This window comes from Neurospora hispaniola, assembly GCF_033458365.1.
Source record: "Neurospora hispaniola strain FGSC 10403 chromosome Unknown B0T23scaffold_1, whole genome shotgun sequence".
Classification (NCBI taxonomy): Eukaryota; Fungi; Ascomycota; class Sordariomycetes; order Sordariales; family Sordariaceae; genus Neurospora; species Neurospora hispaniola.
The window spans coordinates 5,510,818-5,525,836 of NW_026944406.1; the positions used below are offsets into that span (position 1 = coordinate 5,510,818).

The window sequence follows — 15,019 nt, forward strand, 5'->3', positions numbered from 1 at the left end:
TCTACGAGGGACTTTGTCCTGTTGTCCAGAATCATCTCAAAACGTATTTTGTACGCAAAGCCAAATACCGATCACTAAACCAACTACGTTAAGCTTGACAGTAAAGTTTGTCTCGACAGCATCGGCAAACACAAGGACAAGATAGCCATCATCTTCCTTAGATAGAGTACTAATGCGTTGAAAAAAAACCTTCCGTCCAGATTATCCATCCTTCATTGCCTCAATCAAGCTACACAAATCCAAAAGTTTGCAGGCTATGCTATTGACCATTACGTAGGTACTTGTATTCTTAGTTGGGAGGATAGAACCAACAGAACACCGCTAAAAAAGGAAAAAGATAAGAAAAAGAAGATATCCGCAAATTCTATCCACTACATCTACTTCCGTATCCCTCTTTTGTCTTCGAATCGCATTATTGACCTCCATTGACCACTTGACATACTGAATGAACCGGAGGAGCTTTCCGCAACCTCAGGCTCTGTCTGATCCCAGCTAAGTGGCCGAAACCCAACCGTGAACAACTGAAAAACCCGTCAAGTAGGACGACACTACCACCATGTATGTTGTCCCTTACCCACATCCCAGCTTACCTACCAAGTAAACAGCATCAACGCCGGATTCAACAACACCGGCAGCGCAAAGTGCGTAACCGCCATGCTCGCCAGCGGATAAACACTATACAGCTTCTGGATCTTCCACGGATGCGGGAAGAAGAACCATCCCGCGACAATCAGGCCCGTCATCAGGAAACAGTACAAGAAAGTGAACTTGAACCGCTTCAGGATGCGAATGATTTCCTGCCCGAAATGGACTTCTTCGATTTCTTTGGCGGTGGCGCCCCACACCATGTCGATCTCGAAGAAGTGACACAAGATGGCTTGCGAGATGTGGATGGAGAGGCCGCCGAGGAAAATGGTGAACATGGGGATCCATTTCAGGTTGTCGATGACTGTTGGTGTCGGTTAGTCGCTGTGTTAAAAAATGAAGGAAGGGCAAGGAGATAAAAAGGAAAGGGGGGAGGGGAAGGGAATAGAAAAACTTACAGCCGGTAAAGAGGCCCTGCTTATTCGTGCGATACCGAAGGATGGCGAGCGCACAGTTGCCAAGAGCGGTGAACACCACGATGATGGCGCAGTAAATGGCAAATGAATCGAGGTAGTACTTATCGTAGAATCCTTCGTACCAACCGGTCAGGAAGTAGTTGATCAGCGACAAGCCCCACGCCGCTCCGATGGCGTAGTACGTCCCGATGTACGCGCAGATAGTCAACTTCTTGGGCAGAGCAATACCGGAGCCGAGGAACTTGCGGAACAGCGGAGTGAACGGACCACGGACGACCCAGAAACGGAGGGGATGGAACAACAGCTCGTTACACCCATAGGCGTACTTCTCCCAGCGGGCGAGCTCGTCGTAAACAGTCAAGCTGACGCCTTCCTTGAAGCCTTCGCCGGTGTAGGAGGCGTACCGAAGAGAGTAGCCAGCGCACTGGAGACGCAAAGCCATATCAAAGTCCTCGGACACGTGTGACTCGGACCAGTATTTCTCGTAGCCATCCTCCTCGTAGCTGGCGGCGTCTTGGAGGGCTTGCCAGCGGAGCATGGCGTTGTGGCCGACAAAGGGGCAGGCGTCACCGCAGGCGACAGCGTAGGTAATGGCTGTGTAGATCAGATTGGTGAACCAGGTGACACTGCAATGAAAGATGGTCAGCCATTAATTCGTGACGGAACGGAACGAAGAAAGGTGCAGAATTTGACTTGCCCTTTCTCAAAGAATGAATCGGAAACGTTCATGACCCCAGAGGCGAACTGAAGGATAGCCACTTCAGGGCTCTGCTCCATCTCACTAACAGCATCCAACAGACAGTCAGACGGAACACGAGTATCCGAGTCAATCAACAGAATGTAGTCGCCAACGCGAATGTTGCCTTCAGCCCAAGTTCGGCCTTCGTCCTCGCGAAGAACCTCGTTCAAGCACTGTTGATAGGCGGCTGTTTCGTAATCGTTTGTCCAGTTACCGATGCGATTGATCTTGGTCAGCTTTTCCTCAACACGGTTGCTAGTGTGGAGGGCATAGTTCATGTTGCTAGCCTTCTTGAACTTGCCACGACGGAGAAACACTGTTTCGCCAGCCTCAAGATTCGGCTTGGGGTTGTGTGGCGGGCGTGCCACCCAGCCGATGTTGTGTTCGTCGTAAAAGTCACGGCGTGCTCGGGCTTCTTCCTCGCTGACGAGCTGCATCCCGTCGTCATTGACAAAGATGTTGGCGGTACCGCCTTGCATCTCGTAGGTGCTGATGGCTTGTTTGACGGAGACTACCGTGGGCTTGATGACAGCCGCGAGGCCTTCTTTGTATACGGGCATCTGGAAGGTGACATGGGGCAGCGTGTGTTGGTGACGGTCAAGCCTTTGGGGCGGCTTCCCGCTGTAGTATTTGCTGTTATTCTCAACAGAGCTGATGGGGCCAAAGATCTGGAACAGATTGCCAGCGAGGGTTTGAAAGAAGAACTGTGATAGCAGCTGTTAGCATCTCTCGTGTTTGATGGCTGCATGGATAGAAGGGCGGAAAGGTGTGTATCGACTACGTACCAAGCTCACGAAGAACTGAACAGGCGAGACTGCCAACAAGGCGAACCGGATATAGCTTTTGTCCACTGACGCTTCGTACGCAAGCGCCCTCCATCCGAGACCGAGACAAGCAACACACAGCGCCATGGTCAGGGCCACGATGCAAGCGCTTTCCAATCTGACCGGGCGGTGCTCCTTCGCCTGCTCCAACGAATTTCCGTCGACTTCTTCAACCTGTGTTGTTGCATTTCCTTTCTCATCAGCATCATCATCATCTGCGTCGTTGTTAGTGCCCCAAATGGACTCAATGAGCTTCTTCTCGAGGGTTTCGGCCCAGGAGAGAATCTTCTCGGGCTCGTCGGCCCACACTACCAGGATTTTGGCGTCCTCGATGAAGGCAGCAAACTGATGGAGTTGGCCCTTGGGTAGATCCGACATGGTGCGCAGAATCTGAACGCGCAACCCGTCGGGCAACGGAACAAAGTTGATATCACTCCTCCTGCCAATGCCGTTCAGGATTGTCCGAACGACGTGTGTGTTGATTGTCATGGCACATCGGACATTCATCTGTGTGATCATGGCGTAGAGTGAATCGGGTATAGCCGCCATTTGCGGTGGGCAGCAGGTGAAGTTGCCCCGGGACTTCTTCAACACGACGCCTTCGTATGGATCAAAGCCCGTGCTGTACTGTTTTCGGCACATTTGCTCGAAAAGCGAGTTGACCATCATGTCGCTTCTGATCTCGGTCATCGCATCGAGATCGCCGTTTCGGGCATCTCCAACCGGGAAAATAGTAGAGTGACGGAATGAATAGGTCGAACCGGCAGCAGAAGCTGTCAACTGCCCAATTTGTTTTCGCGGGCCCTGGTGAGCCGCACCTGGTACTGTGAGTGTATTTCCAGGCATTGGAGACGGGGTAATCGAACGAGGTGTAACAGCACTGCCATCGTATGTTGCAGAACTTGATGGTAACCCTGTTGATTTCTGCCCAGAGAGTTTCTCGCGTTGCTGCTCGGGGAACTTGTTGTCTTCGCCACTCTTACGAGTCGCCCGTCCATCGTCCCGCTCGGCCGCCGTCGAGGAGGGCGTGAAGTATGATCGGAAGGCCTTCATTGTCGTCTCTGATTCATCCGTTTAATAGCTGAAAGGAAACGATTGAGTCTGGCGACCTTGCCGAAAGGCCAACGCAGATACCGAACTATGCTCAGTCAAGGGGGAAGAGGATTGTTCTGATCTGTGTGAGGTAAACACTGCAGTGTTTAATGGTGAAAAAAGGGGATATGTATGTCGCTAGTAAACATTCGCAATAAGCTTAATCGTGAAAGTGGCAGATCCCAAGACGCACGACGAACGACCAGAGATATTCCTCTTCGTAACTGATAGGAATATGTGATGGATATTGAAATCCCTGACAATCTGCACCGTCGCTTCATATGCCGCCGCCTTTGTTCTACCAAGCAGCTGAGCTGGTGATGCGTGGCACCGCACTCCTCGATCTCGACCGCCACAGTATTCCTCAACCGTCACTTTCACCACATTTGTGCGTTTTCCCCCTGCCACTGAGTGATAAGCGGTTTAGCCAGGCCGCGTCCTACACAAGCAGACCTCACGTTAGGATGCAGCTGAGGTCGCAAAGAGTGACACGCAGGATGTCCAAACTTCTGATACCTAGAGTTCATGGTATGCAATGTCACCCTTTACGACGTATTCAGCCGTGTCTTCTTACAGCATTCGTCCATATATCAAAACGGGCGGGTGAACGGCATGATAACGGTGACAAGATAGCGAGACGACTTACTGAGACGTCTACCATCGCTCTAACATACAAGCCCGATTATTAGGCCTCAATGTATACCCGTACTACTCGACGTCCGAGCCAACCGAGGTCACAATGAACTGTATCAGGAAATAGAACGTAATGTGATCCACGCTTCGCATCCCGTATGTCTTGGAGATCGCCTAGGCTTGTGCCATCTCTGCATTCTGATTCGACGGTTCGGCATTCTGCAAGTGAACAATTGCTCAATGAGCGGAAAGAAAGTTGTTGAGTCCAGGGGTAAGCAGTCGATAGTAGATTAGCCTGAGTATCATGTGTGGTGTAGCATGGCCTGCATAACAACACCTCGTCTGTTGTGTAACATATAGAACCTGTTCGGCCTAGCATTGATGGATGTGGCTTAAAGACGGCTGGCCATCTAATTGTATGCAATGAAGTCGGAGTAACTCGCACAGCAGTAGCGGGCGCCTGGGCTCTGTACGCTACATTAGTCAATGCTATGTTGCCGCCAACCATAACGATGAATCCTTCAAGACGACATATCACAGCTGATGAAGTGGGCGGTGAAGTCCTAACATGTCGTTCTATGAAAGATGTAAAAGGCCGTTATCCCCAGCCTCGGACTGGCCGGCGTAGATCATCCATTTAAGGTTTAGATCCTAGAACCCCCGTAACTCGAGGCCAGCCAGCCGCCGTGGGTTTCACCTTCCAAACGTGGTTGCGGTTGCACGGCCCGTTCCCACCGTGAAACCACGGCCATGGGGGTTGTTGTAATGTTCTTGATTGCCCCTCAATGAATACGAGCTTGGCAATTGAACACCTTTGAGGTGCCTTGGACTCCCAAGACGCCCTCAAATCCTCTTTCACGAGGGCTGATTTGCCTCCATGTAGATCATCGGGAAGAGAAATTGGCTCTTGGTGAGATGAGATATCCGACAGAGAAGCGGCGCACGCCACGAAGCAAGCCTTCGGAAGCCGTAAAGAATAAGGTGAGCTGTAAAGTCTCGACTGGCTGATGTTGTCTGAAGAGGGGCCTTTTTTTTTGCTAAGAATCAATAGCGAAGGCTCGAATGACACCGTGGCACGCAGCAAGGGTCTTCAGCTCGCTGCGGTCGAGCGAATCTGGGTATTGACCATCCAGCTGGCGCCAATATTCACTATTCTCCACGAAAAGCGTAGCGCCATGTAGGTGCAATGCATACCAGGCAGTGTCACTTTTGGGGTTGAAAGTAACGGTGGGGGGAACCGGGGCGCCCCATAAGGTTATACCGTTTCTGCTGACATCAGACGTTAGCCAGCCATTCTATCTCCAGCAACATTGAAGATTATCGTTCCAAACCTTTTTCGCTGATTTTTCATGATAAGCTGGCCGTATCAGGCCGCGCCTGCGGCTGACCGTGAATGTAGAGTGATGCAGGCGCAAGATTGACTGACGCCTTTGGCCACGCAGCGCTTTCTCGTGAAGACCCCCACGGGCGGCAAGCAAAGGGGGGGCATAAACATTGGTGATAGGTAGAGCTTTTGGGCATGTTCGCTTGTAGAATCATACCAACTCCTGGCAATGGCATTTTCATGTCGAAGATCGGGGGTTCCCGTAAGCAGCCGTCAGTCCTCAATCTTCATTCAAGGGATCCTGATGCGAGGAAATTGACAGTGTCAAACAGCCCCTGTCGTTGCTTGGGTAAGGGGTCTAGAATTGAGAGGCGGTCCAGCCACCTGGGCGGGTAAGCCTGACTGCCTTGTCTAGATTAAATGCATCCCGACCAATCCAACGCGTCAAGGTATCGGAAGGAGATGTGCGGGTGGGTGTGGTTCGGAACTGGATTCGTGACAAGGAAACGATAGGTCGTAGCGGGCGTGATGGGGCTGTTTGTGGTCTCAGGGAGCTCGTTTCTATTTTTGAGACCGGTCTCGCGGGACGGAAGGACGAAATCGAAGCTGTCTTAAAGACCAAGGGTCGCTCGACGAATCTGTGGTACTGACGAAAATCTCCTTCAATCCCCAAATTGAGTCTCAGCGCCACGCGCATGGCCCCGAAAGGTTTGCCGCTGGCCAGATACGTGGTCGAACACAGCACAGCATCTCGCCAACATGAGGCGCTTTGGGTGCCGGCGTTAGCTCGCTCTTGACCTTGCGCCGTGTTCGTACATCAGATACGGCGATACGGGGCCACAGTGGCACAGATAGTGTGCCGAGTCGGCACTTGTATGTTGGACGACATAGGTATCGCCAAGACGATAGGCAGCTTTGATATGCCGACGCCGTAGTCAAGGCTGTTCTCCCTCCGGCTTCTGGATTGATTGACGGATCGGCGTTGAGCCTCAGCACTAGTCGGTTCCGAACATCAAGGGGCAGTGTTATGCTGGCGGCACCGAATGTCTTGGTACAGGACTCAACGTTGGCTCGCCGACGCGAGCATATTACGGCGCCGATTGTGTTGAGCTCAAGTGTCCATTGCTTAAAGGAAAAGGCGTTAAGAAATGCGCGTCATGATCGAGCTTGAGCGAAGTTCTCACAAAGGAAGTATGCCATCGCAAAGGCACACCGAGCAAACCACGAAAAGCTGGAGGAGGTTGAATTGATTACCTAGTTGCTTCTCAAATTCCGTGTGCGGTGTAATGTTCTTGCGAAAAGAGAGGATCACCGACCGATTGCTAACCGAATGGAAGTTGGTGCAAGCCGAGGGGGAAAAAATGCAAAAGGTCACATGTTCCCGTCATTGCCTTCAACGCGGTGAAGAATGGGAAGGCACAGCTAAACAGAGACACGAGACAGAAGCTCTGGATGCCCCACCTTCCAGAAGCGTGGTGGATGAAGTTATGAACTGATCTCTAACATTATCCCCTGCAAGACCGCCCGGTTTAGTGCCCTGGTTAGAGGTTTCAGTGGTAACAGTGTGGAGCCATCGTGCTGTCAATGCACTCCCACTGGCAGCCTGGAACACGCCTTGATTGGACAGCGGCTTACAAGATCGCGGAGCACGAGGAAAGCGGTCTTGTTCCATTCCTTCCATGAATCGTCATCCTCCATCACGACGTCGGTCCAAGCTGGCGTCGAAGAAAAACAACATCTCTTCCTCCGTCTCTTCTTTGTGTTATTTGCCATGGTTGACTTGGCGTCTTCAATGTTTTAATAATCCCCAGTTCTATCATTGCTTTTCCTTTATCCATCTAGTTTTGTCTTTGTGATACAGTGAACCCGGCGTTCTTGGTCATCTGGTTCACCCCCGCTACCACGGATAAACCATCAAAACACCGACGACACTCGATCCTTTGATCCCCCGAGTCAACAACCGCATCCCCGGTATTCGAAAAAAAAAATGGCCGTCTTTGTAGATCTCGAAGACGAAGATGTCGACCCTGGCCAGGTTCAGCCTTCCCATCATGGCCTCAACCTGCCGGCTAGGAATGGTGCTGGAACGGGCATCGTCACCGACATCGGCCGGACCAAAATGGAGGGCGTGGGCAGCGTGAACACTGAGAAACATCGCGAGGAGGCTCACGAGCCCGCTGTCAGGGAGAATCCAAACCAGAACTCCATGACACTGGCTTTGGGATGCTATCCGTAGGCGACCACCACCACCACCACCTTCTACCCCGTTTTCTTTCGTTTTCTAGTTGACATGTCTTCGGATTCTCCCCTCTCCCGCTTTCTCTTCACGCGAACGGGAGGGGTGAATTACTGACTCGAGTCTTCCCATAACCAGTATCGTCATGTCTTTGGCTGCCTCCATTGACTTGAACACGCTCGATAACCTGTCGCGAACCTGCCGGCAAATAAGGGGGAACCTCCTGCAGTACCGCAAGATGCTCCTTGTTTCTACCTTGCATTGCTCCAATGAACACCTTCCTATCGATCCCGATGCGGTGCTGCGATATCGCGCTCGTACCGTCAACTGGTTTTACATGCAAGAGCTGGGACGATCCAATAAGCCTTGCAAGGTCGGGCAATGCGCTCGCGATCTGGTTGGAGGGTGTCGCCGTTGCGGTACTGTCGTTTGTCGGGTAAGTACATGATACTACTACCATGGGTGATTTGGAGCTACCTAGAGAGTTGACCGGTCCGAATTTGATGTTAGAATTGTGCCATTAAACCTCCGGCCCCGATTGTGCTCCGCGACCGCCACCGCCGGCTGTGCGTAACATGCGCAAAGACGCCCATAGGGAATCTCACAAAGCCACCTCTCGGCCGTGGGTTTTCCGTTGAATCGGATGATGTGCAAAGAGCCATCTGCAGATGTGACACAGATGGAGTCTGGCTTTGCCAGCCATGTGGGAAAACAATACGCAACGATGATTACGACTACAAGAGGTATGTTGACCTGCCAAGTCCACCTACGTACTATGCTCACATTTGGTTCATTCTGACACGTCACCTATCATCAGCATCTGGAGATGGCGAAACCAATACACCGATGTCCTCGGGGGTCTCGGCACAGGCATCGGCGAAGGCGATCGTGGCGTTATTTGCGGACGCGGGAGTGACTGCTGTGCTGCCCGGAAGCGGGAACAGGAGATCGACTGTGATGCCGAAGATGCTCAAGAAGCCGACGGTTCCTATGTGTACACTCCGTCTCCCTCCACCACCACTGTCTCGAATGATTCCAACATCTTCATGGCTCTGTGGGGCACCGATACTGCCAGCACCACAAGTAGTAACGGAAGTGTGAATGGTAGCAACGCCTCCTCGTCATCGCAGACGGGTGGTCTTGGTTCTACCTTGGCCGGGCCCAGCCTCGAGCGCAGGACCCCTAGTCCTATGCTGAAGCCTGGCTATGACAGGCATGAAATCGAGGGAATCGGTGGTGTGGTCAAGAAGAAGCTGGTCCGCATGGTCAAGGTCGGGGCTTGCGTCCCTGAGTGGCCTGACGAGCGGGATCGAGGCGATATCCTTGGACGGGAGATGCAGGCCAAAGTAAGGAGTTGGTGTGGCTGGTGTTGGAGAGTGATTCCCGGAAAGCTGGACTATGAATTCGCCAGACAGGAAACGAGGAGTAAGGCGCTTGAGGAAAAATAGGAAGAGAGGGTAATAAGGGCATAGGCGTCATGATAATTTGGACGGCAGTCGTAATCGTCGCTCGCTGAGGTTTTGTTTTGGTTTACTCTAAAAGGAGGAGTGTGATGGTTTTTGGGAGTAAATTAGAGGAAGGGACATTGAGATTGTAACTTACGGGGTGCCATGGATTTTGGATAGCGTTACTAGCTTCTAGCCACCCAAAAGTACAATATTCCGTGTGCTTCTGAGCGGAGGGATAAGGAGCCCAACCAAACCTTACCATTAGTATAAAAATGCAGAGGCAGAGCGGAAATCCAGATTTTTGTTATGGTTAATAGCTTGCTTTGACCCTTCGTCTTCCTTACTTCTCTCTTCACTTTTCTTTTCACTTCTCTCTTCACTTCTCTCTTCACTTCTCTCTTCACTTCTCTCTTCACTTCTCTCTTCACTTCTCTCTTCACTTCTCCCTATGAGAAGAGATAGGCGGCTTACGAATTCGGAACTGGTCGTGAGTAGTTGCTGTCAACTGACAAGAAGCACAGTCATGATTGTAGTGAACGCCGCGCGAGTGGTATTTGAACAAAGACATGAGAATGACATGAACGTATGTACAGAGGTGTTGTTGTTGTTGTTGTTGTTGTTGTTGCCGGCTCAAGTCTGAGGCACAACAAACACTTCACCAACCAACCAACCCCCCATTTCGGCTGCCGACCAACCGACCCATTCTCCGTTTCCCATCCCCCCACCCAGCCTCTACCTAGCTACCCATTCCTGATCGTACAAAGGCGTGCAAATAGTCGTGACCAAACTGCGTCTCTGTCTCCCCTTTTTTATGCGCTGTGCTGTGACTAGTAATACAAAGTGTGGGTATGGCAACAATCTCCTTCCTGGCTTTCCGTCTCTTCTTCTTCTTTTTCTTCTTCCTCCTCCTCCTCATGTTATCACTGGCGGGCTTGAATAAGGAAGATCGAAGAAATTGGCAGGCCGGTCGGACGGTCGGTGATGAGGCTGAGGTGGTTGTTGGTTGCTGGTGGTTATATCTACCGCAGCCCCTTTGTGCGCGTATCTCGGAGACAACCAACTCACTCACTCGACCCGTCGCGCATAACGATGGGCTGAGCTGAGCTGAGCTAGGAAATTTGCCCTGCCGCTTTTAGCGCTGTCACATACCGGCAAGATGAACAGGCTTTTCCCTCCAACCCGCTCGACAGCTAGACCAGAACAACAGGTTACCAAGAAATAGTATAAATGCCGCGCGCAGGGAAGCAAAGCAACCGAAAGCCGGACCGGACCAGACCAGAAGACCCAGCCGCTCCCTATTTCTCCTTTCTCCCTCATCCGCAGCCTCCTCCGCCCTGGGAAAGCTTCTTCCTCTTCCTCTTCCTCCCCCCCCTTCGTCTTCTTCAACGTTTTCCCCAACCCCAGTCCATCCGCATCTATATCTCGCCACGATGCAACATCTCCTTTCTCCTCCTGGCATCCAGCTTGGCAGCCGCTCTCCGGGGACCCCAGTTCTCGGCGGTCCTGGCGCGCGCGAGCTTGTGCTGCTCCTGGTGCTCGCGAGGCGCCTGGGTGCACATCATGATAAACACCTTTGTGCAGTTGTACTTGTTGCTAAGGTAGGTGACGCTGTACTTCTTGGGGTCCTTGGCGCGCAGCTCGCGGATCTCCTCGACCTGCTCGGGCGTGACGTTGTACGACTTTGTGGGGTTGTAGAGCACGGGCGGTAGGTCTCCGTGCTGGTCGGCGGCGGCATCGGTGGAGGACTCTGGCGTGGTGATGGGGGCTTGAGGGGGCTTGAAGAGCTTGTAGATGTTTGCGCGGCGGCGCGGGTCGGAGCGCGGGAGGAACTTGAAGGGCGTGTGGTAGACCGAGGCCTCGGACGAGGGAGGGTTGAAGATGATGCGGTCGCCTTCGACGGGCACGTTGAGGAAGGACTCGTGCGGAGGAATGTTGAGCATGCGTTTTGTCCGGTTCGCGGTCGACTGGTAGCGGACGGAAATGCCGGCGACGGCGGTCTTTTGGGTGGAGGAGGAGGAGGAGGAGAGCGCGACGCGGCGGCAGCAGGTGGCCGCGGGCCGGAACAGGGAAAGAGAAGCCTCCATTTTGTTGGTTGTCTCTGTTGCTTTGTTTACACGCTGACCGTCGTGCTGTGGCTTCAGCGAAGAAGTTGTACAGACGGGGACGACGGGATTGGTCGGAGAGCCGAGGTGGGTGGGATCGTCGAAAGAGGGGACGAGGTTTCGGGTTGCAGGCGATTTGCGGAAAAAAAAAAAAAAATAGAGACGACAGCTTAACAAAGTTCAGCAAGAAGATTATGAGAGGTCTCTCTGTTATTTTTCAGGATCACGTTTCCGTCGCAAACTGCAAATTGGACGCCTGTTGATTCTCTGGATATCGCGAATGCGGGGGATCTGGTCGTCCAATTGTTCACCCGTCCACCTCAATCGGCCTGGTTCACGTTCAGCGTCTCTGTCTCTCAACGAGCTCCGCGTGCTTTGCCATCCCACATTGGACATGAACTTTTCCTCGGGAAACCGCTTAATCAAGGTCACGTGCTTGGTGCACGGTCCGCGTACGCCGTTCGAAAGTAAACAACGAACGCTTGGGCCACCTGTCGGGGGCTGCGGGCTATCTGCTCCACTCCTCCGCTCCAATCCCCGATTATCTGCGGACCTTGACGGCCGGACACAGTGGGTCTGTTCGGTTCATCCCATGTTGTTCTTGTTTGAGCACCAACCGGGCCCCGCCCGGTTTCCCGGATAGATTCGGCCCATTGATACATTCCTCTTTTCCCACGTGGGCCCGGCAACCTTCCACATGTCCCAGATACTACTCGTTAGTCGTTACCTGATCAGACTGTCTATCGGTGGCCGGAGACTACAGGTACCGCATAAACCGCGAGATGCGTGTGGAACAATAATCATGCTTTTTGTACACAAGACACGATCACGATGTTGTCCGGTCGGCCCATCTGGCTTTCGTCGGAGTGTATCGGGACACGTCTGAGGCGAATTGGAAACGCGTGACGATTATGCAGGGGTTTTGAGGTGAGCTAACAAAGCTCTTCACATTTTCGTCACCCCGAGTTGGCAAAGAATCTCCAAAAATATCACCAACATCCGCGTCGACGTGTGTTAGCTAAAATAGAAATACGCCTGAGTTTCCTTTGAAGAGCCACTCACATGACTCACCGTGAGAGAGAAAGTAGAAAAAGACACTGGAAACCACAAGCGAGCTCGGTTCTTTTTGGCAACCCCGCATTTGCTTCCCCAGATTCCTGGGTTGTCGTTATGGTCCAGGGTGAGGCAGCGCAATGGTCTTTGAATCCGTTTAGTTGCGCCAGGCTGTGTTGTGGTCCTGGAAACAACCACAAATCCAACGATCTGTATACCTTGAGCAACCGATGCTGGAATTGTCGGGTCCGAATCTCGAATTCTGGATGCCGGAAGCTTAAAAGGTCCCGGGATGATGGATACATGGAATGGCATGGCATGGCGCCGGTAGTGTGCACAAGCGACACTGATGTGAAGTTGGAAAAGGCTCGTTGTCGGACGCCGTGTGACGTAGAGACTGGCATTCCCCACCTGATTTTGTCTCAATTTCAGGGTCGAAATGCCAGGCACATCCAACACCCCACGGCATCAGGTGCCCTTCTTGTGATCGACAAGTGGGCTGAGAGCAAGACGACCTATACCCGGAACTTGGTCCGACAGAAATCTTCTTTTGTGAGTAGGGCGAGGCCCTATTGCCGAGTTGTGAATTGGATGGGAGGGGCCTGAATGGGGTCAGTTTCATGACCTGGTGATGGAAATGGATAGAAGTGTTGTTGATACCGTCGACCCGACTGCGACCGACTGCAACCATGTGTCTGGACAAGTCAGTCCGTCTCAGTAGAGTATCAGGTCGCGGCCAAAAAAGGGAAATAATTTTGATTGGGTTGGTCTTATTATGTGACACGGTGGTCGGCCCAATCAAGCATTATCTCCCGGTTCCTTCGACATCCAGGCACGACTCCGTATCACCAGACTCGTATCACCTCCCGCATCCGGCCGACACTCTCTTGTCCAAAAATCCCCTCCCTTGGTCCAACGCTTCTCAGGGCTGAGTTTGAGGTCTGCTGCGTGACCAAAAGAGGGTCAACCATGCTGTCGGCTTGTTCCTTGCCCTTTGTAAAAATCTTCGTTGCGGAGTGTCCGGACCTTGGCGGCTAGTGAGCATTGAAGCTTGACCGGGAAATGTCCAAAAGGTTGAAAACAAGGCCTTCGGCGTGTCATCAAGTGTGATTCAGACCAACCTACCTACCTAGAGGTAGACAGTACATACTTGATATCGTGATGGTGATGCCTCTAAGGACTACTACATATTTCATGTTTTGCCAATGGTGATCTTTCAACCGAAACACCGCTTTACGCTCATTGCATGGCTCTCAGGCAGCCACGGCAGTCCAGCTTACGGTATCTTACACTACAATGATACTAGCTCTGTAGAATTCCTAGAGTGGGAGAGTGGGTCGGTCGGACCGTCGTCATCGGGCCTTCGCTTGTTCTTGATTTGTTCAGTTAACACAGCTCGTTTAGAGACATGTTGGGCTCGACAAACAGGTCGGCGACGGACACGGGAGAAATCGTTTTATGTCGTGCGTTCCCGCCCGTTCAAATCCTTTTCCACTGTCTGCCACTTGATTTGCATTTGTCCGACTTCTTGAACTCCGGTACAACACATCCCAATCTGCAAACGCCTTCAGCAACCCTCGACGTGTAGAGAGCTGAAAAGGCCAACAGCTCTAACAAACACTAACTCCCAAAGCGGAATCTGCGGCTTGCTCAGGATCGCATTTGCGCCCGAGACTGCAGCGGGCAGATCCAGGGGACACCCAGCACCTTGTCGGCAACGGCCCCATCACAGCGCGCCAAGGGTGACCTGGAGCATCCACTATCCAGGTCCAGAGAGAAGAGACCGATTTTGACTTCTGCATCGGGACATCACATCACACGCTGCCAGTGGTGACTGCGACTGACTGCCCGGACGGACACACACCAACACGAACATCACTGCACCCTTCCGTCGCTCCCTCCTCCTCATCCCGCGATCCTTAGTTCTCTCCCACCATACCCGGACGTGCGCAAATTTTCCTTCCTTAGTTACCTCTCATAACGCCAAAAGCCGACCTGGGCAAACTTGTTTTTTTCTTCTTTCCCCCTCCTCTTCTGGTCTCTTAACATCTCGTCATCGCCAGGGACACAATCTACATAATCAACCAACAAGTGTACAAGTTGGTCATTGGACAACTACCAGCACTTGGTAAGGGCGCACCTTTCCTCACCCTTCCCTGTCCACGTCACAGTCCCAATCTCAATCGCAGTCATCATGTGGAATGGGAGTGACGGATTGCCGTAATCATTCATCCCACTTGAGCTTAGCGATGCGTAATGGGCATGCGACAGCCTCGCGAATTGCTCTTGTCCATCCTGGGCCAGGACGGAAGAGCTTGTCCCTGTTCGCTGTTGTCACGACAACACAATATCCATTTTCACTCCCCACTGTCGCCGCCAGCCGAAATTGGGGAATTTCAAAACCAAGCTCCATCTTAGATCACCATGTCTGCTCCGCGCTCTGATTTCTGGTGTTCCCAAAATAGCTTGCGCTGACCAGATCCCCGTGTTGAATCTAGACTCTCCAC

General features: G+C 52.3%; 4 protein-coding genes across 4 annotated transcripts; 2 read left to right on the forward strand and 2 right to left on the reverse strand.

Annotated features, from left to right (window-relative positions):
• Positions 1-367: 367 nt before the first annotated feature.
• Positions 368-4,039, reverse strand: B0T23DRAFT_36060 (glycosyl transferase family group 2-domain-containing protein). Its single transcript, XM_062836261.1, has 4 exons — positions 2,586-4,039; positions 1,759-2,504; positions 1,044-1,687; positions 368-949 (listed from the first exon to the last, which is right to left on the reverse strand). Exons 1-4 carry the CDS (start codon positions 3,675-3,677, stop codon positions 591-593), a joined length of 2,841 nt encoding a protein of 946 aa, XP_062697772.1. The 5' UTR covers positions 3,678-4,039; the 3' UTR covers positions 368-590.
• A 3,325-nt stretch (positions 4,040-7,364) lies between these two features.
• On the forward strand, positions 7,365-9,673 carry B0T23DRAFT_371611 (uncharacterized protein). The gene is made up of 4 exons (XM_062836660.1): positions 7,365-7,905; positions 8,048-8,345; positions 8,420-8,652; positions 8,727-9,673. The coding sequence occupies exons 1-4, from the start codon at positions 7,661-7,663 to the stop codon at positions 9,355-9,357; spliced, it is 1,407 nt and encodes a 468-aa protein (XP_062697773.1). The 5' UTR covers positions 7,365-7,660; the 3' UTR covers positions 9,358-9,673.
• Positions 9,674-10,616: 943 nt separating this feature from the next.
• On the reverse strand, positions 10,617-11,590 carry B0T23DRAFT_36108 (mitochondrial ribosomal protein subunit L20-domain-containing protein). The gene has a single exon (XM_062836274.1). The coding sequence runs from the start codon at positions 11,439-11,441 to the stop codon at positions 10,773-10,775; it is 669 nt and encodes a 222-aa protein (XP_062697774.1). The 5' UTR covers positions 11,442-11,590; the 3' UTR covers positions 10,617-10,772.
• A 689-nt stretch (positions 11,591-12,279) lies between these two features.
• On the forward strand, positions 12,280-13,190 carry B0T23DRAFT_36134 (uncharacterized protein). Its single transcript, XM_062836283.1, has 2 exons — positions 12,280-12,456; positions 12,522-13,190. The coding sequence occupies exon 2, from the start codon at positions 12,522-12,524 to the stop codon at positions 13,116-13,118; it is 597 nt and encodes a 198-aa protein (XP_062697775.1). The 5' UTR covers positions 12,280-12,456; the 3' UTR covers positions 13,119-13,190.
• The last annotated feature ends 1,829 nt before the right edge of the window (positions 13,191-15,019 follow it).